This window comes from Stenella coeruleoalba (assembly GCF_951394435.1).
Source record: "Stenella coeruleoalba genome assembly, chromosome: 9".
Lineage (NCBI taxonomy): Eukaryota > Metazoa > Chordata > Mammalia > Artiodactyla > Delphinidae > Stenella > Stenella coeruleoalba.
The window spans coordinates 102027665-102050304 of record NC_137155.1 but is presented as its reverse complement, the minus strand read 5'-3'; the positions used below and the strand labels follow the sequence as shown (position 1 = coordinate 102050304).

Here is a 22640-nt window from a genome sequence, read left to right as displayed (position 1 = left end):
AGCTCAGTATCAAAAAAATAAACAGCCCAATCCAAAAATGGGCAGAAGACCTAAATAGACATTTCTCCAAAGAAGATATACAGATTGCCAACAAACACATGAAAGGCTGCTCAACATCACTAATCATTAGAGAAATGCATATCAAAACTACAATGAGATATCATCTCACACAGGTCAGAATGGCCATCATCAAAAAATCTACAGGGCTTCCCTGGTGGCGCAGTGGTTGAGAGTCCGCCTGCTGATGCAGGGGATGTGGGTTCGTGCCCTGGTCCAGAGGATCCCGTGTTCTGCGGAGCGGCTGGGCCTGTGAGCCATGGCTGCTGAGCCTGCGCGTCCGGAGCCTGTGCCCCGCAACAGGAGAGGCCACAGCGGTGAGAGCCCTGCGTACCGCAAAAAAAAAAAAAAAAAATCTACAAACATTAAATTCTGGAGAGGGTGTGGAGAAAAGGGAACCCTCTTGCACTGTTGGTGGGAATGTAAATTGATACAGCCACTATGGAAAACAGTATGGAGGTTCCTTAAAAAACTACAAATAGAACTACCATTCGACCCAGCAATCCCACTACTGGGCATATACCCTGAGAAAACCATAATTCAAAAGAGTCATGTACCAAAATGTTCATTGCAGCTCTATTTACAATAGCCAGGACATGCAAGCAACCTAAGTGTCCATCATTGGATGAATGGATAAAGAAGATGTGGCACATATATACAATGGAATATTACTCAGCCATAAAAAGGAACGAAACTGAGTTATTTGTAGTGAGATGGATGGACCTAGAGACTGTCATACAGAGTGAAGTAAGTCAGAAAGAGAAAAACAAATACCGTATGCTAACACATATATATGGAATCTAAAAAAAAAAAGAAAGAAAATCATCAGAAGAACCTAGGGGCAAGACAGGAATAAAGATGCAGACCTACTAGAGAATGGACTTGAGGATACGGGGAGGGGGAAAGGTAAGCTGGGACAAAGTGAGAGAATGGCATGGATATATATACACTATCAAACGTAAAACAGATAGCTAGTGGGAAGCAGCCGCATCGCACAGGGAGATCAGCTTGGTGCTTTGTGACCACCTAGTGGGGTGGGATAGGGAGAGTGGGAGGGAGGGAGACGCAAGAGGGAAGGGATATGGGGACATATGTATATGTATAACTGACTCACTTTGTTATAAAGCAGAAACTGACACTCCATTGTAAAGCAATTATACTGTAATAAAGATGTTAAAAAAAATAAAAAAATTGAAAATGAGACAGACTTTCCATCCCAGATGAAAACTACTGCTCCCGAGAAGGGGTTTTCCACGTTGGCCACACTTCTGAATCACCTGAGGAGCTTTTAAAAAACCCCAAACCCTGGCCACACCCCTGATGGAGGAAACTAGGAAGAAGAGACTTATAGAAATTGTCTTCTATCTTTGTGCCATCTGAAAGTTTCAGCACAAAGTGAAACACAGGAGATGTGAAAACTCTTGAACAACGGTATGAGTGGTGGGTTAGGTGTCCAGAATCTTGGGTTCAAGCCTTGGTTCTATCCCTAATTAAAAAAGCAACGATGGGCAAGTCAGGTGGTGGTGACGGTGGTTGTTGTGGTGATGGAGGTGGTGGTGATGGTGGCAATGGTGGTGGTCATAATGATGGTGACGAAGATGGTGGTGGTGGTGATGATGTGGTGGTGATGGTGGTGGTGGTGATGGTGATGATGGTGGTGATGGTGATGGTGGTGACTGTGATGGTGGTGGAGGAGGTGATGGTGATGGTGTTGATGATGGTGGTGATGGTGGTAGAGGAGGTGATGATGGTGGTGGTGGAGGAGGTGATTGTAGTGATGGTGGTGGTGATGATGGTGGTGGTGGTGGTGGTGGTGGTAGTGATGGTAGTGGTTGTGAGAATGGAGGTGGTGGTTAATTGTTGACAGGAGTGGGGCTCAGGTCATTAGGAATGAAGACCCTGTTTTTCTGTGATGTTTCCATTGCTCTGATGACCTCTGTCTTGTCCCTAATCCTGAATAAAGGCTTGCACTGGATCGAATATACCAGTCTCTCAGGGAGTCCATACTTCCTACAGACTGGGCAGAAAGAAGCTGCATTTCCTCTCGAGGTCAGAAGACGATGCATCACGGGCAATGCACTTGTAGGAGGAGCCTGGAGGCAGCGGCGCCCCCGAGAGGGCAAGCTTCCTGGGAATGTGCGCAGTTAGAAGCGGCGAGCTGCACACACACATATTGATGCGCTAGGTCTTTACAGAGTCCCGGGTGAGAAAAGAGGCAACAGATCCACACAGACACAGACGTGCGCACACACACAGGCAACAGTACATTTTACAAACACTGACGGGGAAAAGGCTGCTCAAACACAGTTTAAATCCGTGCCTAAGAGGTGGGGGAGCATGAGGGTAGAGAATAAAGTTGAAAAGCGCAAATACACGAGAACTCTTGCACTGACCAAGGAAGGTGTGCCCTGAACAGGGCACATCTAGATCTTGGTGCTGGAAAGTAAAGTGAATACACGGAAGTGAAATAAAAGTGAGGGGTGGTGGGCGGGAAGAGGCCGTCGCTAGCCCGGAAGCATCGGGGACACAGCGCCTGCTTCCCTTCTCAGGCTCTGTGAACAACCCCCTGACGACCTGATGCTGCCAGGCAGTCGGGACGGGCGCCCCGGGCCGGCGGCTGGACCGCATCTGACGGGGTGTTTGTAGGAGGAGAATAGAAACACACATCAGCGTAGCGCAACATGTCTTCAGCATGATCCTGCTGGGGATCTGCTGCATCTTAATTCAACACCCAGCTCAGCAGCTCCGCAGAGGCCCGAAGAAATCAGCAAAAAACACCTGCTTTTGTTTCTGTCAGTGCAGCTGGGCTTCGCTGTGAAATGGCAGAAACTGCAGGACCCGCGGGCATACTGCTTTCCACTTAGATTCTTCCACCCACGGGACAAGCTGTGCCTGCGCTTCCTGGAGAGGCTTGCGAGGCATCGCCCCCGCTCCCCCGGCCCAGTGCCAAGGGGTCACCATCCTTAGTGGCCTCAGCTCTGCTCTGGCATCGTGAGTGGCGGGGCTGTGTGTGACGCCCTCCCTGGCACTCCCCACCCATGCTCCCGCCACGCTGCACATGACCACTGATCACGAGGCGCCGCGGTACCTGGACTCGAGCCACAGGTGGAGGGGCCATCACGGGCCTAACCCACCACCTGGCACGTGCCGATGCCAGTAGGAGTTTCCCAGGGCAAGGATTTGGGACCCGGTCTTCATCTTCGCCTGAGAACTCTTGGAGGGGAGCTCAGGCTGGATGACAAGCAAACAACAGAAGACGGGAAGTGAATGGCATAAAGGTGAGACGGCTGACAGAGGAAACGTCTGACTTCTTCCTGTCGATGGCGCTGACCAGCCTGCCGAAGTGACCCCTGGCCTTCCGGAACTCTCTGCATCTTTCCGTGGAGGCTGTGCGGGGAGGGAGGGGTGACCCCGCCTGGCTTGAGTTCAGGGCCCCCCTCAGGCTCTGTGTGGATTCAGACCCATCCCTTAACCTCTGGGTCCTCTGCCCCCGCCTCTGTGGAATGGGAGAAGGTGGGACCCAGCTCCGGCTGTGTGAGGCCCCCAGGGGACACAGCCACCAGCCCAGGGGACACGACAGCCACACCCTTGCTCCTGAGGGCAGGGCAAAGGGAAGGATAAGGGTGGGAGCGAGCAAACGAGCAAACGGAGACGCCCAGTTTGGAAGGAGAAAAGGAGAATGTAAATAGCCCTAGGGTCACACACAGTTTTATAATTCAATCCACAACCACAACTGGGCCTCACACCCGATCCAGGAACTGCCGGGCACCCTCCCGGGTCCTGGAATATCCCTCTAGCCACGTCCCAGTGTGGCCAAATCCTGCCTGGGCCTCCAAGCCCTCCTCCCCCGGCCCTACTCTGGATCTCTCACTCCCTCAGCAAAATTCTGAGAAGAACTGATGCCTATTTTGTGGCACTTACGTTGTTACTGTTACATATTTCTTTGTTTGTCCCTGCCTAGATCTTTGAGGACATTATTTAGGTCTCCTTCCTTTTTCCATCCCTCCACAAAGTAAGTGTCTTATTTTTACCTTTTCTAGATTAGTTCCTTTAGTGTTGAAGGAAACCAGAATATGTCACCCCCAAAATACGCCTTTTTGACATGAAAATTATTTTGAGCTGAAGGCAATTAGGAAGCAGCAAACCCCAAAAAACTCCCCCTTTTCTGCCTGAAGGCAGGACATAGTCTCCTCTTCCTGGAGACTGACTCTTACTGGCCCAGAGATGCACCGGGGAACCTGCAAGTACACCTTCCTCCACTAGGTCCTCTGGTTTATTACCTTCCCACGGCTGCCGCCCTTGGAACCCTAAACCTGCTTTCCTTGTCCTGTTAATTCGCTATGAATTTATTGTTCCTGGTTGAAGGTGCTGTAAAAGCTGTAGTTGTGAATAGATGCTTTGAGCTGTTTTTTGTTGAGATTTTTTCCAGGTGATGTGCACCGCACGCGTGAATGAACTGGTTTTTTTCTCCTCTTGTTAATCTGTCTTGTTGTGAGAGTCCCAGCTGAAAACCCAGGATGGGTAAAGTGTGGTCTCCCCTGTGGCATCCTGTATTTGAGACAGCAGGATGTCAGCAATGGCTAAATATTTTAAAAGTTTTGGTTCTTAGAAAAGTACTAGGATAACCAAAGAAATCCATATCTTCAAGAATCCTATTGAAATAGGATTTTTGTTTTGTTTTTTGTTTGTTTTTAACATGTATATACTGCAGTTTTATTTCAATTGCACAAAGTTCACGTGTAGGAAATTTAAGTGAAACAGTACAGTAAAAATAGCAGAGAACCAAAAACTCTAAAAAAGAAGTACACCTAAAGCATGAGAACTCAACATTCATTAGTGTTTCACCTTCAGTTTTACTGACACTTGATGCTTGCAAATGTTGAAACAAACTTTGAGAGCATAATGACTATTCTGAAGAGATTTCAGCACCAGCACTAAGATTTGTACATTCAGTTGGTTTGCAACTGACTTGTTAGCCATTTACATAGTGTACAGCACAGATTTGTCACAGGTCAGATCACCTTCCTGTAATTAGAAAGGATCCCCTAAACTGCACTCAGCTTAAGACATCCAATGTACAAGGGCACGGAAACCATCATAATAATGTGGCTCCAATGAAACAGCATTTTACTGGCTAATTTTTTTTTGCGCTACGCGGGCCTCTCACTGCTGTGGCCTCTCCCGTTGCAGAGCACAGGCTCCGGACGCGCAGGCTCAGTGGCCATGGCTCACGGGCCCAGCCGCTCCGCGGCATGTGGGATCTTCCCGGACCGGGACACGAACCCGTGTCCCCTGCATCGGCAGGCGGACTCTCAGCCACTGCGCCACCAGGGAAGCCCTTTACTGGCTAATTTTAAACTTAATTTGCCCATTCAGCAAAGGTTTACCAAGCTTGTACTACACACCAGGCCCTGCTCCGGAACTGGAGATCGGGCTTTGCACAAAACAGACAAAATCCCTGCCTCATGGAGTTTTATGTTCTAGGTGATGGGCGGAGAAGGGACACAGGAATAAAGTGTGGGGAACATCCTGCTGGGATTCCTTCTGTGAAGAAAACTAGAGTGGGGCGGGAAGGGTGCTGGCCAGCACCTAGGGCACCTGCGGGCCAGCTGTGTGGAGCAGCTTTGCGGCAGAGCCAGGCCCCGGCCACGCCCCGGATAAGGGGTGAGCCCTGCAGACTTGAGGAGGGTGGGGGGAGGTGGAGTAGAGGCTAGATGGGCATTTGGGGCTTTTAGGCCACTGTAGGAAGTTGGGCTTTTACCCCGGAGAAAACGGGAAAGCGCAGGGAGTTCTGAGTGGAGGGAGCAGTGATCTGACACGGTTCAGGAAAGGGCCCTGGGAGGCGGGAGGGGAGACAGGACAGGGGAGCCGCCATCGGATGCTGGCTACATGGGAGAAATACCCTGTGGAAGACACACAGTGAAGTCAGAGGCCTGAGTGCCAGAAGGTCGCTGCCCTGAGCAGAGACGGGAAGGCTGCCCAGAGCAGGTTTCCAGGGGGAACGCGGAATTCTGTTTTCACTGAGTTCACTTTGGGTTGCCATTTAGAGACAGAGAATTTCTCTGAAGCCTGCAAAGAGCCAACAGGATTGCTGCGTATCTTCCCGTGCAACGCCGGGCTTGGCTTGCGATGGCCTGGACACCCCTGTTGGGGCGGACGTCTCCATGGATTTTTGTCTGGTGGGTCAGATACCCCCAAGGTTATAGTTTAGGGCCCCGGGGTATCTGTAACCCCAAAACTTATCCTTACATTTCTCTGTCAAACTGTCCACATACACCTAGCTTATCAATGCCTTTTGGACTGGTTCTAACACCACACTGGTTCCCTTATCAATTAATGAGTTAAATAAAATCTTCAACACACGCTCATTTACTTTGCCTGAGAATCACAACCTGGCCAGTTTAAGGGAGATGTTGGGCCGGCAGTTAGAAATGGACCTGAAGTTCCAAGGGCGGGGCAGGGCTGGGTTCCAAAGGGGAGTGTTGTCGGCCTACAGGCAGGATTTACAGCCGTGAGATGGGATGACAGCCCCGTGCTGCGTGACTTATCTAATATTCACGGTCGCCCACAAGAGCAAACCTTTTGATTACTAATGTTCATCCCCATTTTGCAGCTGAGGACACAGAATGGAGCAGGCGAAGAGCACAGAACTGGGATCTGGACCCAGACAAGCCGGCGTGCGGCTGAGCACCAGCGGTTCCCAGTCTGGGGCATCTCTGACCGTCACGTGCACCCACTGGGGGAAGGCAAGGACGTGGCTGAGGTCCCCACAATGCAGAGGGCAGCCCCCATAGCAAGGGATCCCCCTGGCCCCGAGTATCGGCAGGGCAAGGGCGAGAAAGCCTCAGACTTGGGGGGTCTCCTCTTCCAGGCCCCCCACTCGACGTGCCCCCTCTCAAGCCTGCAATCCTTCACTTGCTTATAACCATTCATTCAAGGCCTGTCCTTCCCCTACATCGTAACCTCCGTGTTTCATTCATGCTAAATTCTCAGTCTAACGGACGCAAATAATAAATGCTCGTTAAACGGCTGCTCACATCGACTGCATGATTTCTGATAGATCTGCGCTCACTCTGAAAAATCCCAAGGCTGTGACGGAGAAGGAGATGAGAAAGTGTGACATTAACATTCTGCGATTTACACTGCATAGGAAAAGCATCACCGCGTTTAGCTTAGGAAACTGGAGAAGCAAAAAACCTGAGGCCCGTGTCTCAACAGCCCTGACGGAGGTGAATTTTTCATTGTCCTTGAAGCCAATCAAGCCTGCGGAAACAGCATCACCAAATGGACTACACGAGATTTGCAATTAACTCAAACAGATGGCTTAAATTTTCCAGGTGACTTTCCATATTAACTCAGAGAGTTTGCTGGACCAGGCCCCAGGGGGCTTGGCACGGATGGAGCTGGACGAAAACAATGAAATACCTGGGTCTTCGGCAGAGAAGACAAAGCAATAATCGCAACGTTTCTTCTATCCCAGCAAGAATATCATCAGCCAAACTGATTCGACTCCCCGACCAGTGCACACGAAGGACCCCTCCCCTAGGAGGGGCCAGTGCACACTAAGGACCCCTCCCCTAGGAGGGGCCAGTGCACACTAAGGACCCCTCCCCTAGGAGGGGCCAGTGCACACGAAGGACCCCTCCCCTAGGAGGGACCAGTGCACACGAAGGACCCCTCCCCTAGGAGGGACCAGGGCACACTAAGGACCCCTCCCCTAGGAGGGGCCAGTGCACACGAAGGACCCCTCCCCTAGGAGGGGCCAGTGCACACGAAGGACCCCTCCCCTAGGAGGGGCCAGTGCACACGAAGGACCCCTCCCCTAGGAGGGGCCAGTGCACACGAAGGACCCCCCCCCAGGAGGGGCCAGTGCACACGAAGGACCCCTCCCCTAGGAGGGGCCAGTGCACACGAAGGACCCCCCCCCAGGAGGGGCCAGTGCACACGAAGGACCCCTCCCCTAGGAGGGACCAGTGCACACTAAGGACCCACCCCCCTAGGAGGGGCCAGTGCACACTAAGGACCCCTCCCCTAGGAGGGACCAGTGCACACTAAGGACCCCTCCCCTAGGAGGGACCAGGGCACACTAAGGACCCACCCCCCTAGGAGGGGCCAGTGCACACGAAGGACCCCTCCCCTAGGAGGGACCAGGGCACACTAAGGACCCCTCCCCTAGGAGGAACCAGGGCACACTAAGGACCCACCCTCCTAGGAGGGGCCAGTGCACACTAAGGACTACTCCCCTAGGAGGGGCCAGTGCACACTAAGGACCCACCCCCCTAGGAGGGGCCAGCTGCATGAGGAGGAAGGCCGCTCCAGGGTGGGGAGCGAGAGGTAGCGGGCAGCCCTGGGCTTGATCTGTCCACCTGAGGACCTCACAGCATTTTACACATCACTGGAGACAGAAGAGCTGAAAGAACCTCGGCGGAATCCTGCAGAGGCCCCAGGCAGATGGGTCCTGCCAAGGACAGTGGTGGAAGCCACCACAGGAGGAGTCCACGCCATCACAGACCAGTGGATCCAAGTGCCCGTGTGCCTCGCCCTGCGCTGGGCCTGTGGAGGAGTAAGAGTGGCTGAGGCCACAGCTCCTGCCAGAAGTTACTAATAATGGAGAGTTCCGTAACTGAATAGTGAAGACTCAGGCTGGAGTCACGGCCACATGTGGGCTGGATACTTGCTGACCCTCAGAATGGATCGTTCTCCACTTAACTGGGCCCACGTGTAGCCTTGCAGATCTGTAAACGGGTGGGTCCTGGTGCCATTCCCTTCTCCTTCTGAGTCTCCCGTCAATACTCTCAACAGAGCGAGGTCTAACGCTGATATAAGTGGACTCTGGAAGTATAGCCAGTCCCCAGACTGCTTGAACTTTGGGACAGAATGAAATTGATGTTCAGACCCCTTCACAAAGATAGATTTTACTCAGTTCTTTTGATTAGGAAATAAAATCCACTTACAGCCCTTAATAACAGGACAGTTGCCTTTGTCAACATGTTCCACCAACTACACGGTTGTTATACCAACTGGGAGATTTGGTTTATTGGAACAGGATTCACCACTCAGTTCCTGGAGCTGGCAAAAGACCGTAACGCTCTAAAATAATGCTCTGAAAATGGGGCGCCATTCACAAGAGGTCCGATTACATGGGTTTTCTTGGAAAGACTGCATCTGTCCATCCGAGGGACGCCCTCCAAAGTCTGCCACGTGCCAGGCCGTGTGCTCCCTCTGCACGTGGGTGGTTGACCAGTCCTACCTGCCCCCCACCGCCCCCGAAGCCCAGCCTCCAGGGTGGAGAATCTGGGCCTGACCTGGGCCTGACATAAGCCAAGAAATAGTAGCATTGGTTTGACTGGTGTTCCCTTCCCAGAAAAACCAAATCATAAAGCAGTAAGGAAAACTTCAGAAAATGGACCTTTTTCTTGGATGTTTAGATTGGCAGGAAAATAAATCTGAGCCTAAAGAGACCATGTAAATGGACGCTGGTTTCATTATTATCGTCTTAACATAATTGAGGAAAGGGTGCAAACCTCATCCGCGGATCGTCAGGCGGCATCATCTCCAGGTCGTGCGTGGGTCCATTTAGGCCAATGACGTGCAGGGAGATACTGGGGTTTTCACATCCAGCCTGGGAAGTAAAAGGGGACAGAGATGTGAGTGAGCCGCCTCCCGCCTGGACTGGCCTGGGCACTAAGTCTGCCAGGAGATTCACAAGAGGCTCAGCGTGGGGAGGACGGTCCTTTAAGAGGAAGCTGCTCACCCCTGCTCCTCCTCCCTGGACAAGCACTGGCCTGGCACGGCAGGAAAGACAAGGCTGCTGGGTCTGACGGCCCAGGCGCCTCTGCCCCCACAGTCGGAGATGCTGGGGTGAGGGAGGGACTCAGGCCCACACAGGGCAGGCATCAGATGGGTCACCAGCTCATGCCTCCGATTTGGAAGTGGACATCTGAATTCTGTTGGCCAGAATATGCTGATTTTCTATTAAAACGTGAAACCCCAAATGCTGAGCCATCTGGGCTTTATAATTCCAACTTTAGAGCACCTGCCCAGAGTTCACTGTAAAATCAGGGGGCCTGTACCTTTCTGGATTTCAGGTCATTACATCACTCCTGGATTGGGGGGGCTCTCATAAAAGGATTCACCAGGGAAACCATTCCATTTCTAGGTGATCTCTGGCTTCCAGCCTCCTGAACCGTGAGAAATAAATGTCTGTTGTTTAAGCCGCACAGTCTGTGGTGCTTGTTACGGAGCCTGAGCTGACTGATACACCTGGTGTTTCCTTTCTCTGGCTTGGGACTCTGGGGACATCACTGGCCTCACTTGGACATTGTCGCCTCTCTTGCTGCAAACTGTAGGCTGGCACGTCCCGTATTTCTGGTATACACGGCACATGGCATCAGCTCCCAGAGCCCTCTGATGGCTTGGAAGCCGAGGCCCAGGGCTCACTGGCAGAGGCTGGAGGGGTCCTTCCAAGGCAGCCCCAGGTGGACATGGGGACCCTGTCACCAGGTGGGTGCAGGGGGAGCTGCGTCCACTCTCTTGGGCACCAGCCTCTCTCCAACTGAGTGGGCGGTAGAGGTTTCGGCATCAGGCCCTCCCTTCACGTCAGGACGCTGTGATTTGCTAACAAAGCGGGCTTTGGCTATCCGTCCCCTGCCCCACTCCTGCAGCCTCGCTGTTCTGCTGGCTTTTTGTGGGAAGCAATTAGAAACAGTATGGGTCAGAACATGACCAAGGACAGAATAGCCCAGGCCCAGGGGACCAGGCGCAGACAGGGGTCCTTCTGACCTCCCAGAATTTAAACAAGGAACTAGAGGACAGGGTGCCCCCGAGTGGGCAGTGTGAGTTTTTGTCACCACGGACTCACAAGGGCGGTGATGTATTTTGGTTGCAATGAAGCTTAGACAAATGATTAACGGTAGCTGCATTATTTAAAAGAAAGTAAACCTGCCGACAAATTCAACTGAGCAAAAATGGGAATTTAATGCAATGTAATGGGAAATAATTAATCTTGCCTCTGTTTACTGCACTGCTCATAACACATCTGATTATCACAGCTCCACGCTGGGAGACGGCTGGGCGGGGGAGCTGATGAATAATGCAGAGCTGTCCTGCTGCTGCTTCCTGCCTACCTTGGGGTAGTGGTAGGACTTCACGGTCGGGTAGGCGGAGCCGGTGTAGGTGGGCAGCTCCATGACCGGCACCCGGGAGTCGTTGATGGTGGCGTAGGCGAGCCGCGAACCATCTGGAGACCACCAGTGGGCAATGTGGGTCTTCAAAATCTCCTCTAAGGGAAACAAACAAAGCAGAGGACGGTGGATGGCATGGATGGAGTATCGGCCAGCGCTGCCCAGGCACCACGGGAGCTGGACAGAAAATCACGCGCCCCCCTGGGGTCATTTACAGCCTCTGAGGAGGCTTTCCTGTGCCCGGGATACACCTTCATCTCAGAGGTGCCTGGTCTGACCACCAAACCCTAGCACAGCAAAGCCAGTCAATCAAACCCAATCAATCAGGGCCCAACCGAACAGAGGCTAACTGTCTAAAAACCATTTTGGGGGGCACACATTTGAGTATGATGAGCCCAGCAAGTCCTTTCTGATTGACTTATTATTGTTCTGTTGTGGGTTATTATTTTAAGATGATCAGAAAAACAGAATTAGAGGAGACACATTCACTCTGAAGCAGGGCACACCCAGGCAGAAGCAAGTGAGGAAGTAAACTGTGTTGCAGGTTGAATCCCAGAAAATCGACTTGCAGGAGATGCCGAGGGGTCGTGCCGCACACAGACCCCCTCACCTGCAGCCGTGCAGGAGGGGAAGGCGTTCCAAGGCCAGCAGGCTCCTCACTCTGAAGCATGGAGGCGGTTGCACTCCACACGGCAGAAGCACAGAACGGCCTTCTCTTCTACGGGACCAAAGAGGAAACAGCAATCCTCTCAGGCTTCCTCCAGGCGCACCCGTCACTCCTGCCCGCCCCAAAGAGTCTTGGCTAATCAGAGTTTTGACTAGGGCTGAGTGCTGTAGGATCTGTTATCTATTCTGGAAAGAACAATTCTGTGTCTTTTGAACAAGCCAAGAGAAGACACTTCCCAGGTACAACTCATCAGAGTGCTAGGGTCAGAGGAGCATCTCGGTGCACAACAGCTCTAAGGTTCGCGGATTCCTCCTTGTACATGCCATGTATTTTTATAAACCAAGTCCCCCTAGGTTTGTTTTTAAAATAAAGATCGATACAGCTCTATAATCACATACTGTGAGTCCCATTCAACGGTCGTTATTAGGTGTAGACCATAAACTGGCTCTGTGAGCCCGTGGGGACAGAAAGGTAACTGAGGCGCCTGAGAAAACAGAGTGAGTGCATCAACCACACAGGGAATGATGTGAATCGGAGCAGAGCCAAGGGGTGATGGCCACCGGAGGGAAGGGTCACAGAGATGAGAGAAGCAAGGCAGCAAGGCCAGGAGCTGGGCCAGCCTGATGGCCTGGCCAGGGGGGCACAGGGATCTGTCGGCTGCAGGACAGAGACGGCCGGGGGCCGGGGGGCTGGGGGGCAGGGCCGCATCAGTCAGGGCCCTGCTGCAGTGGCCACAAAAGCATTCCACAGCCAAGTTCAGGACTGAAAGTGGGGCACTGCAGCTCCTTCTCCCAGGAGACCGGCCAACCAGGCAGTCTGTCCCTCCATCACTGGCTCCACTGGCCTGGTTTCTTAGTGGGACAAGCCCCCATGTTGCGTGGGACCCGCAGCAGCAATGCTAGGAGTCAGTCCCTTCAGAAAGTGCTGGCCTCCCCCTAAATAAGTCTCCCTGGCCCTCCGCGGGCTTTCCTCCAGGCCTGCCGGCAGCCTGCAGGGACCCTGATCCACTGTGACCCGGGGCCAGCACCAGACAGTAGAGTCTCATCCGCCACGAAGTCCCTGGCATATCTGACTTCCCATCACCCAGACGCATCCCAGGCCGGCAGCACAGCTGATCAGTGAAGGATGGTGAAGGGGCCCCAAGTCCTGGGTTCTGCCCCTGTCCTGCCATCGACCGCGGAGGCCCCGAACATGCCCCCAGCTGTCAAACAAGGGGCACAGCTGCTGCCTCTAATGTGTCCTCCCTGACAGCGTTTTGTGACCTTGCGGCATCTGAGAAATGACTCAGAAGCTTCTGCAGAGCCGATAAAAACCCAAAGGTCTGCTGGGGGGGCGGGGTGGGGGAAAGGAAGTCAGCCAACCCTCCATTGCTTGTAATTTTCCAATGTCTTTGGCGGCCAGCAAAGTGACTTTCAGGTGCGGGTGTGGAAGGCAGTGATTCAGAAATGACTTTATCCAGCACCACCTGACTTGTCTGGCCGGCGCGTGTGGGACAGTGAACAACAGACTCCAGCAGATGGTCTGCTGGAACAAACAGGCACCATTGGCCATGCAACTTCTGGGGGATTCTGCTCAGTGGCGTCTGTGCTGCAGGGACATCAGGGCATGAGGGGACATCAGCGCACGAGGGGAATCACTGGGAGTGAGCGGGACACAAGGGTCAGAGGGCCAAGGAGGTGGCGTCCGCCTGAAACCAGCTGCGCGAGCCTGGCCACGGCTCTCACGGCGCATTCATTCACGGCCAGAACATCCCCACAGAAAAGCGGTGGGTGCGACAAAGCCTTCTAGAAGAGGCAGCACCGCACAAGAGCAAGCAGACAACACAGTCCCTGCTGACACAGCTCTTCTGAGGCTTCCCTTTGACCCCGAGCGACCTCCTGAAATGGGAGAACAGCAAATCAGCAGCCTGGGGGGGTCCTGCCACCTTCATCCCCCGACGGGCCCAGGGGTGCAGGAGGGCACTGCTAGCTCCTCATGCACCTGTCATGGGCCCACCTCATTTCTAGAACTTGCCCTCAGACCAAAAGGAAACGCTCTGGCTTTGGTCTGGTCAGTGCAGGGCAGGGGGTCACACAGGCAGGGGTGAGAGAGACAAAATCAGGGGAGAAGGGAGGCCTGATGCTGGGCTGACAAGTACTATTTCTGTCCCTTCTGTCAGCAGATGCCAGCGTATTTCCATTGAGCTCAGTGCACTGCTCAGAGAACACAGATGCAGAAGAGGACCACAGGCTTCAGACAATACATGTGCTGGTCAGAAGGGAATCTGGAAACCACACAGTTCAGGATGACAAATATCTGGTGTGTGTGTTGGCAAATGTTCCTTTCAATTCCATCCCACAGCAAGATGATCACAAATAAAACAGAAATTCCTCCGTGCCAAAGGCCGGGCCACACACAATGGGTGGCTTCTGTTTATTTTCCCCAAATGCCCTGTAACACATTGTTCCTTGGTGTTTCTATTCTCCTGTGAGTTAGCTGCTCATTAAAGAGATAAAGTAAGGATAAGAAACTCTGGGGAAAAGGACCAGGCAAATGAAATCGTGACACTTTTGTGTTAACTGAGAACGTCCCTATTCTCCACATGTTCTCGTCAAGCTTCTAGATTCATGAGGCAGTTGGCTTAAATGCCATGAATCAAATGTAGTTTATGGATAGAGTTTTGCAGGGAAAAAACCCCTATTTCATCAACTAAATTAACTGCATGAACGCTTGGCTTGGAACAACAGGAGAAACTTGCCTTTCTGAGCAAGTACAAATAACTCGTGAGAACGGGAGGATACAGCTTTGCTTCCACCTTCCCTGTCCTGCTCAGGGACCTTCTCAGAATCAAGTAAGAAAGATACATTTGGGGACACTCACTTGAAGAGGCAGAAATTTTTATCCATGCAGCTTAAGCTCACGGCAGGATCTGGGCCCCTTTCCCTCACTTCTTGGCATCGTATCTCAAAGAAGCCAAGTCCACTGCATGAGCTGTCATTCACGCCGCACACGTTAAGGGCATATCCATACCCGGAAGGACAAAATCCCCTTCGGGTTCAAGGTGATGAAGGCCAGTCCAGCCAAGAGGAGGAATTCTCGAGTCTTCCAAATGCAGAATAAGAGGGGGCCCCCAAGGTCGGTCCACCACAGTTGCCTGGAATCACTTAGGGAGGTTCTCAGGGAAACGCGGGAACGGTGGGTGCTTTCTGTCACAGACGCTCGGGCCCACTCCAGGCAGTACAGTCAGTATATACTGGGGTGGGGGAAGGGCACAAGCCCCTTTTAAGCAAAAGCTCTGTGGGTGACTTTCGTGTACTTGCCGGTTAATATGTCACATCTGATCAAACGGGCACTGCATTCTGGAAATGCATGCCTATGGTCTGCTGACAGAAAAGTGTCACCTGCCATTTCAGTAAACAAAGGATGCTGTTGCCTTAAAGCCACCAGCCACTGCAGCCCACGGTGCGCCCTGAGGGGCATTCAGGATGGAGAAAAACAGGATACTGGCCCTAGATCGTGATGATGCACATCTAGGAATAATTTCAGTGAGACCAGACTCCTGCAATCTCCCCATACATAGAAAAGCCCTACAATCATGAACTTGAGATGTCTGGTTTTTGTGATTAGCAGTACTTTTTTGATATTTGATCACATGATTTTTTTCAGCAAAAACTCCTGTATATCCCGGTTCCTCCCTTTCCTCTTTGGAACAGTCCCTCAGAGCTATCTGAGAGGCTCTCTCCCAGGCTATAGTCCTCAGTAAGGCCCCTGATTAAGACACAACTTGCATCTTTTAGGTTGTGTGTTTTTTTCAGTTGAAGGTCTTATTAGCATATAGGAAACAGGCTTCCAAATTATTTGGGGGGGAGTATATATACCTACTTGAACAGAAGGAGAGTAGGTTCTGCTTAAAAGTTCGTTGTAGGTTGAACTGTGTCCCCCTAAAACATATGCTATCCTAATCTCTGGTACCCATCCATGTGACCTTATTTGGAAATGGGGTCACTGCAGATGTAATTAAGATGTACATTAAGATGAGGTCGTATTGGAGGCGGGCAGAGGCCCCTAATCTGATATGACTGGTGACCTCATGAGGAAAAGTAAAGAGACACAGAGACAGACAGGGGACAATGCCAGGTGACGGCAAAGGCGGAGAGTGGGGTGATGGGTCTAAAAGCCAAGGAACAGCAAGCGTGCCACCACCAGAAGCTGGAAGAGACACCCTGATTTCGGACTTTCAGCTTCTAGAATTGGAACACATCTCTGCCGTTTAAAGCCATCCAGTTTGTGGTCTTTTGTTATGGTAGCCCCAGGAGTCCGCACAAGGTCATGACTGTGTTGGCTGCCATAGAACCAGCTGCTTGCTGGGAGAACGCTGGTAGGAGAGAGTCAGCTGAATTCCGCCCTGAAACTCAGCAGGGTGAATTTCTAAGCCAGACCTGACAAGGATGGGGGTGCCCACTGGCCTAAGCCCTAACAAGAAGCTGGCCTGGACCTGGCCTCCTCCGCCCCCGGCGCACATGCACACACGCACTCACGCACTCACACACACGCATCTGATGCTGAGTGTGCTGGGCTGCATCCTGCAGGCCCTGGCACGGACCGTCCCAGCCTCCAATGGGCGGATCGAGTTGGCTTGTCTCAGCTTCCACCCAACATGCTGGGGACCTGCTGTGACTGGGACCCTTCCTGAACCCCAGTCAGATTCAAGGACACTTTTTGGTTGAACACATATTTAACATGTGCCGGACCCTGCTGCAAGCACTTCGCATGAAACAACTCATCTGCTCCTGACAGCCCTCCCGGCGCTAGGTCAGCCGCTCCTCTTGAGATCTAAGCGCCTGCAATTACACGCCAAGGTTCCGCCCGCCCTCCTGGCCCGGACCCGGCGCGTCACTGCCGAGCGCTTCCCGCACAGTCTTCAACCAGGAGAGTCACCAGCAATCACCACGGGGACACAACAGCGCAGGAGTCTCAGAGTCAGGCTCAGGGTCAGAGCCACAGCCCGAGGCCTCCTCGCTCCTCAGACGGCCGGCTCTCCTGCCCGGACCCCTCTCCTGCGCTGTGCCCCCCCGAGGCCCCCTCACGCCCCACTGTGTCTGCTCACGCCTGGCAGGGAAACCTCCACCATCCTTTCCTGAGCCTGATGACCAACGGGTGCATGTGCGCCCGAGGGACGTCATGTTTTATTCTACAGCCTTCACCCTCGCCACATACTTCACTTGCCTTTGCTAATCTTGGATACTCACAAGAACCCTGGATTAAGCCCCTTTTTACACCTGAGAAACTGGAGGTTGAGAGAAATTAACTTGATGGAGTTGAAGACTGATGGCTCAATACATCCTAAACCCTATGCTAGAGCACTGGAGAGATGAAATTCTGTAGTCTGAAACGTAGTAAACAAAATATGACCACCACTCCCACCCCTCACCCAGGTGAGCAGAAACCTCAGGACGGTACGGGCTGGGGACACAGGTCTCTTTCTTTTGGGGGGAAATTAGAGAAAGCCCTTGGGGAGGTGGCATGTGCCCTGTTCCCCAATAACCCATCCTTTCTTTTAGGAAAGGAAGCAATGAATCACAGCTGGGCACATGGTCTTCCAGAATAAAGACCCTTCTCCGCCTCCTGTGTGTAGCGGGGGGAGGTGTGAAGTCAGGTGTGAAGGGGGGAACTCTTGTCCATGGGCTAGGTCAGAAGGTCTGAGTAACTCCAGGTCCTCCTTTAAAGGAAAGGGGGGTCCGCTACTGCCTTTTCCCTGCCCTGCTGGCTGGAGAGCAGACACCAGGTGAGACTTTGTAGACCAAGCAGGTGGCAAACGCCACAGTACGGATCTAGGGGCTCCAGAGTAGGTCACAAAGTTCCTGAGGTCCTCAACAGCAGACAAATCCACGGAGTTAGAGCTGTAGGTCAATAGCACTCGCAAGTAGAAGACAGAGTGCCAGCCATCTAGGGGGTCTGCAAAGGACCCGCGCCCAGGAAAGGACACTCGCTCATCTGTCTTCCGACAGCACTTTAACAAGGAAGAGTGACTTCTACTTCTATTCGCAAGCTGAGGCTGGACCTGCAATCCCCTAGGGGGCGACCTCTGCACCAGATGTCGGAAAATGGGGGTCCACAGGGGTGATGGAGGGTCGTGCAGACCTGGAAGGGCGTGGGGAGAGGCAGCGGGGAGACACAGTGGGTCACGGGAGGCCGGGGACAGAGGCAGGCTTGCGTCTCCCCGACTGCTGCAGCCCAGGCTTCCCCAGGCCGACAGGCCGCACGGGACTGGGTCTGGCTGAAAAGAACCCCAAGGCAGACTAGGGGCCGCAAACATGAGACAGAAGGGAAATGAGAGGCTTCAGAGTCCTTTGGGGAACCTGCTGCCGTGTTCTCTCAGGGCTCTTGCAATGCACGTGCTCCTGCAGGACCGGCTCCTGCAGCCTCATCTTCCTGGGGCAGGCGGGAAGGCCAAGACCCACTTTTATCAGGAGCAGAAGGCTAAATCTGACCACACACACACATTGCTATGAGTTGTGTAGCTTGGGATGGGGGAGGGGTGCAGAGACACTTCTGCGTTCTCTCTGCGTTTCTGAACAGCCAGAGGTCACAGACAGCCCCGCTGCGGCGCGGCAACACTGAGAATGCTCACCCCCCTGCCTCCAGTTCAGCTGTCCGCCATTTCTACACTTTAGCTGTTTCCCGTGTCTGATGCTCCAGCTTACTACTGGGGCGGGCCAGCCACACCATGAATTCCCTGCTGCCTGGATTTTCTGTCGAGAATGCGGTAGTCAGGAAGCAGACTGTGTTATCTTAGAGATACCATGTAGATTCATAGACTGCCTCCAAAAGCAGAAAACAAGATGTCCCTGAATTTATAATTGCTGCAGAAGTGGCTAGACCATCGCTTAAAGCAAGAGGTTCACAGGAGGCCTGTGTGTCTATGGCTTCCAAACCCCCAGTCTCGTAAGCTTGACCGATTACCTTTTATTGTTTTTCCCGAGGCCCTGTAGGCTCCTGTGCCACACTTGGTCCGTGAATTTAACTACTGGGTGGACTCATTTGGGGGAGATCTTAGGGTGCACAGCCACTTGGAGTAGACAAACATCAGAAGCATCTTCCAAGGCTGAACGCATAGAACCCTCTTGACGTCATTTTTGGGTTATCAATGCTCTTTGTCTCCCTGGGGAGTCGTTTATACCTTAGTATAAATTCCTCTACTGAGCTCGACACCTTGCTTAGCGTGGCAGACAGTAGTTTCCAAAATTGGCCCTGGCAACATTTCTGGGACTTGACGCTCTCCCATTAATAAGAGGTGAGGCTTTGGTCCCTTCCCCTGGACCCGGAGCAGTCCTCTGCAGCCGCTGAACCAACAGGATGCAGAAGTGACGTGTGTGGCTTCTAAGGCTGGGTCACGAGAGGCCGTGTGCTCCCACTGTCCCGGCAGGGACACAGGCCGGTGGCTGGAGAAGCTGAAGACACAGGGCCCCTTCTCAGGCCCAATCTTGTGCTCATTATCAGAGTTTTTTTCTGAGGAGGGTCCCCCAGGTCACATGAGCTTTGGGCCCCACAACCCTGAGAAATGTCCTAGTAGAATGAAAAGTGACTTTTGGAGAAAAATCCACACAAAAATAGCATCGCCTAAGAAAATGGTTTCCACCTGCTACTCCGGAGGCCACTTGCCGCCTTGGGGAGACCCGGACCCCAGCTCTGATCCCGCGGCTTTGGGCCTCTCCTCCTTGACTGTGAAATCAGGGGTTTGGCTTACGTTACTTTTTCTCACCCTTTCTGAATACGAGCACACCTCCTTACAGGAAAACACTGCAGATTCCACATTTTAATCCAGTTTGAAATAGTCAATGTGTGTTTTAGAATAATTTGTATTTCGTTCATCACAAGAGCACCCGCACATACGGACGGACAGTTAACTGTACGGTGGCGTACAGTTTATTTGGTCCCACGGACAACCAGGCACGGGCCCGGATTCGCAGATGCCCCGACCAGGCCCCACGGCCCATTTCCCCACCCTGGCTTAGATGTGGACGGAACTTCCTTTGAGCAGGTTCTAGAATGTCTGCCACCAGACAGAACACCATCCTGTTTCCTGAGCTCCTGGCAAAGTAACCAGCAGCCACAAGCAGAGGGTGGCCAAGGCTGCGGCAGGCTTTGTCTACTGGAAATCTGTGAGTCTAGACCAGCCTGAAGGCAGGCCCGGGCGCAGCGGGCGCACTCGGGATGTGGCGGGAGGCGCAGAGCAGACCTGGTGCTCGGTGAGGACACGAGCTCGGCCCCCTATTCCTCGGCCCCGGCCTCTCTGAGCATCTCCTGATCTGCCCGCCAACCTGCCCACAGAGGACCTGGAGGTGGCCTCCAGAGCTCCAAAGCCGCTGGCGTGCTGGTGTCAGTGAGTGGGGTCGCGGGCGCTTGTTCAAGGTCAACATTCCCGCCTGTGTGCCCAGGACCTTCCCCCAGTGACCACGCTGAACACCAGCTCCTCAAGCGCTGCGATGCATGCTCTGGGGTATAGAAGAGACTCAGGGAATTGGCTTCTGCCTTAAAGATCTCACACAAAAGGGAAAAACCTTACCAGGGACCAGGAAAAACGAGACCTGCACATAAGCATCTGACTTCCCTCATCCTCAGGGCAGGCGGCCACAGGAAGAAGGGGCTCTTGCTGCAGAATGACTTTGCCTGCATTTAAAAAATCATGCAAGACCCCAAGCAATGAAGGTTTGTCGGCCCAGTGTCAGTTGTGTGCTGTCTTTGGGTGGGGAGGTCGGGTGCAGGAGAGAAGAGGGAGCCTGCGTGAACTGGGCTGGGCTTCTGCAGACACCATGCAGATCCCTGCAGGGCAGTCACTCCCCCAGGGGCTGCAGGGGAGGGGTGGCTGAGGGCGGGGGAGAGGCTGCATGTGATCCTTGGAGGGACCAGAGGTGGATGGGGAGGACGGTGTCGACCGTGGTGGCAGACCTCGTTTTCCTCTGTTCTGCTCTAACGTTCAATGAGTAGCACGTGTGCTAAGTCAGGTATCACACAGTGCTGACCACTGGGTGGCGGTCGGACGGGAGGGTGCCTCTGCCCATCCCCGAAGGCGTCATGGAGAGGGACCTGGAGGGAGCCATGTGCACAGCGTCCTGCCCTACACACGTCGGCATGCGGTGCTCAGGAGGGTGGACCCTGGAGCTAGACTCTTGAGCTTCACATTCTGGCAGGGCCACTCACAAGCTGTGTGACCTTAGGCAAGTGACTCAGTCTTTTGGTGCCTCAGTTTTCTCATCTGTAAAATGGGGATGATAACAGTATCTACCTCACTGCGTTGTCGTAAGAGTTATATTAGTTATTATACATAAATACACCAGCAAGTCCTGCACAACATCTGTTATTATCATGGAATGCACATGAGCCTGGGTCTTTGGAGATTGGTAGTCAGGGTCCCAACTGAGGGAGCAGAAGCTCAAACGGAAGATGAGCCTGGACCAAACTGATATGGCCACTGTGGTACGGCCTTGTGTCTGGTGTGCCTGGGCACCTGGTGACAGAACCAGCTCTCCATCAGGGAAACCTCACTATCGATCACCCTCGCCGCCAGTCCTGGTAATTGGAGGAGAGAAAAAGCAAATGGCTCACGCTCCCCGGAGGGCCCTGGCGGGTTTTCTCTGCCTCGCTGGGAACAGCAAGCCTCAGGGGATACACTAGCTGCTCAGGGCAAGAAGCGTTGCTGCTTTTTCATTGTTCATTTTGTAAAGCGCTTTTGGGCGCATTTTGTAAAAAGTTATATTGCCTGCAACAAAAAAACCCCAAACCAACACCCACTGAACTCCTCCCCACTTTTCTTTTTTATAATTAATAAGACCTTGGCGAGGATAGTAACGCTAGGAAGACAGGGCTGATCCAGGCAAAGTGAAGAAGAAAGCGGAGGTTACCTCGTCTGGCAGCCCTGACACAGACAGCACTTCACTGTGACCCCTCCCCTAACCCCAGGTCTGGGCCAATCATTCTTCCCATCAAAACTTACAGGCAAAACGTTCACGCGTGTGTGTCCACGTGCGTGCGTGCGTGTTTCAGTAAGTTTTCATTTACCCCTCCAAACAACCACTCCAGGTAGGTAACATTATTACCTTTATTTTTCCCTTAAGGAACTTAAAGGGATAAAAGTTTAAATAATTGGCTCAAACGACACAGCTAGTATGTGAAAGGAGTATATCTGTGGAAAATGCTGAAAGAGACACTTATTTGGTATCTTCCCATCTCCATTCTGCTTTTCCTACCACTCTCCCACCACAGCCCCTGTGCCCACCTGTGATTTTGGATCCTGCGCGTGCCACTGAACATGAAATGAACAGGAACTTGGTCAGCAGATCGCAAATCGTCCCCCCACTGCTACTCTCTGCAAGGCCAACTGCCAGGTGGTCAGGTAGCCCTGGAGAGAGTCTGCCATTTGTGCCCTGGCACTGACCAGAAATGGTTTTAAGTTCAGCTCCTGAAATGTGTTCCATTTAAAAGAGAACGCTCCACCACAGTACTCTTGGATAGTAACTTAATAATCTGTAATAGCGATTGGTTGAGGTAAAATGTATTATCTCCCCACAGTGATTTTTAATTTCCTTAGACAGTCAGATTTTTCTTCCTCGTATTTTGCCAAAGCTGATCATCCTGTTAATAATATTCACAAGGAAGTTAAAAATGACTGACATTCTGAAATTGGAATTTTAATTGGATAGTGACTTAACTACCAACTGAGATTTACCGCCGTTTGTATTTATGAAGAAACCATT

At 52.6% G+C, this 22640-nt stretch overlaps 1 protein-coding gene across 4 annotated transcripts in view; it reads right to left on the bottom strand.

The window, feature by feature from the left end:
* The window catches only part of DPP6 (dipeptidyl peptidase like 6), a 767208-nt gene that overhangs the window by 118680 nt on the left and 625888 nt on the right, over positions 1–22640 (bottom strand). For all 4 annotated transcript variants that reach the window (XM_079932483.1, XM_079932484.1, XM_079932485.1 and 1 more), the window contains 2 exons: positions 11184–11338; positions 9582–9679 (listed from right to left, as the gene is read on the bottom strand). In XM_079932483.1, coding sequence (XP_079788609.1) covers positions 9582–9679; positions 11184–11338 — 253 coding nt within the window. The remainder of the gene's footprint in view (positions 1–9581; positions 9680–11183; positions 11339–22640) is intronic.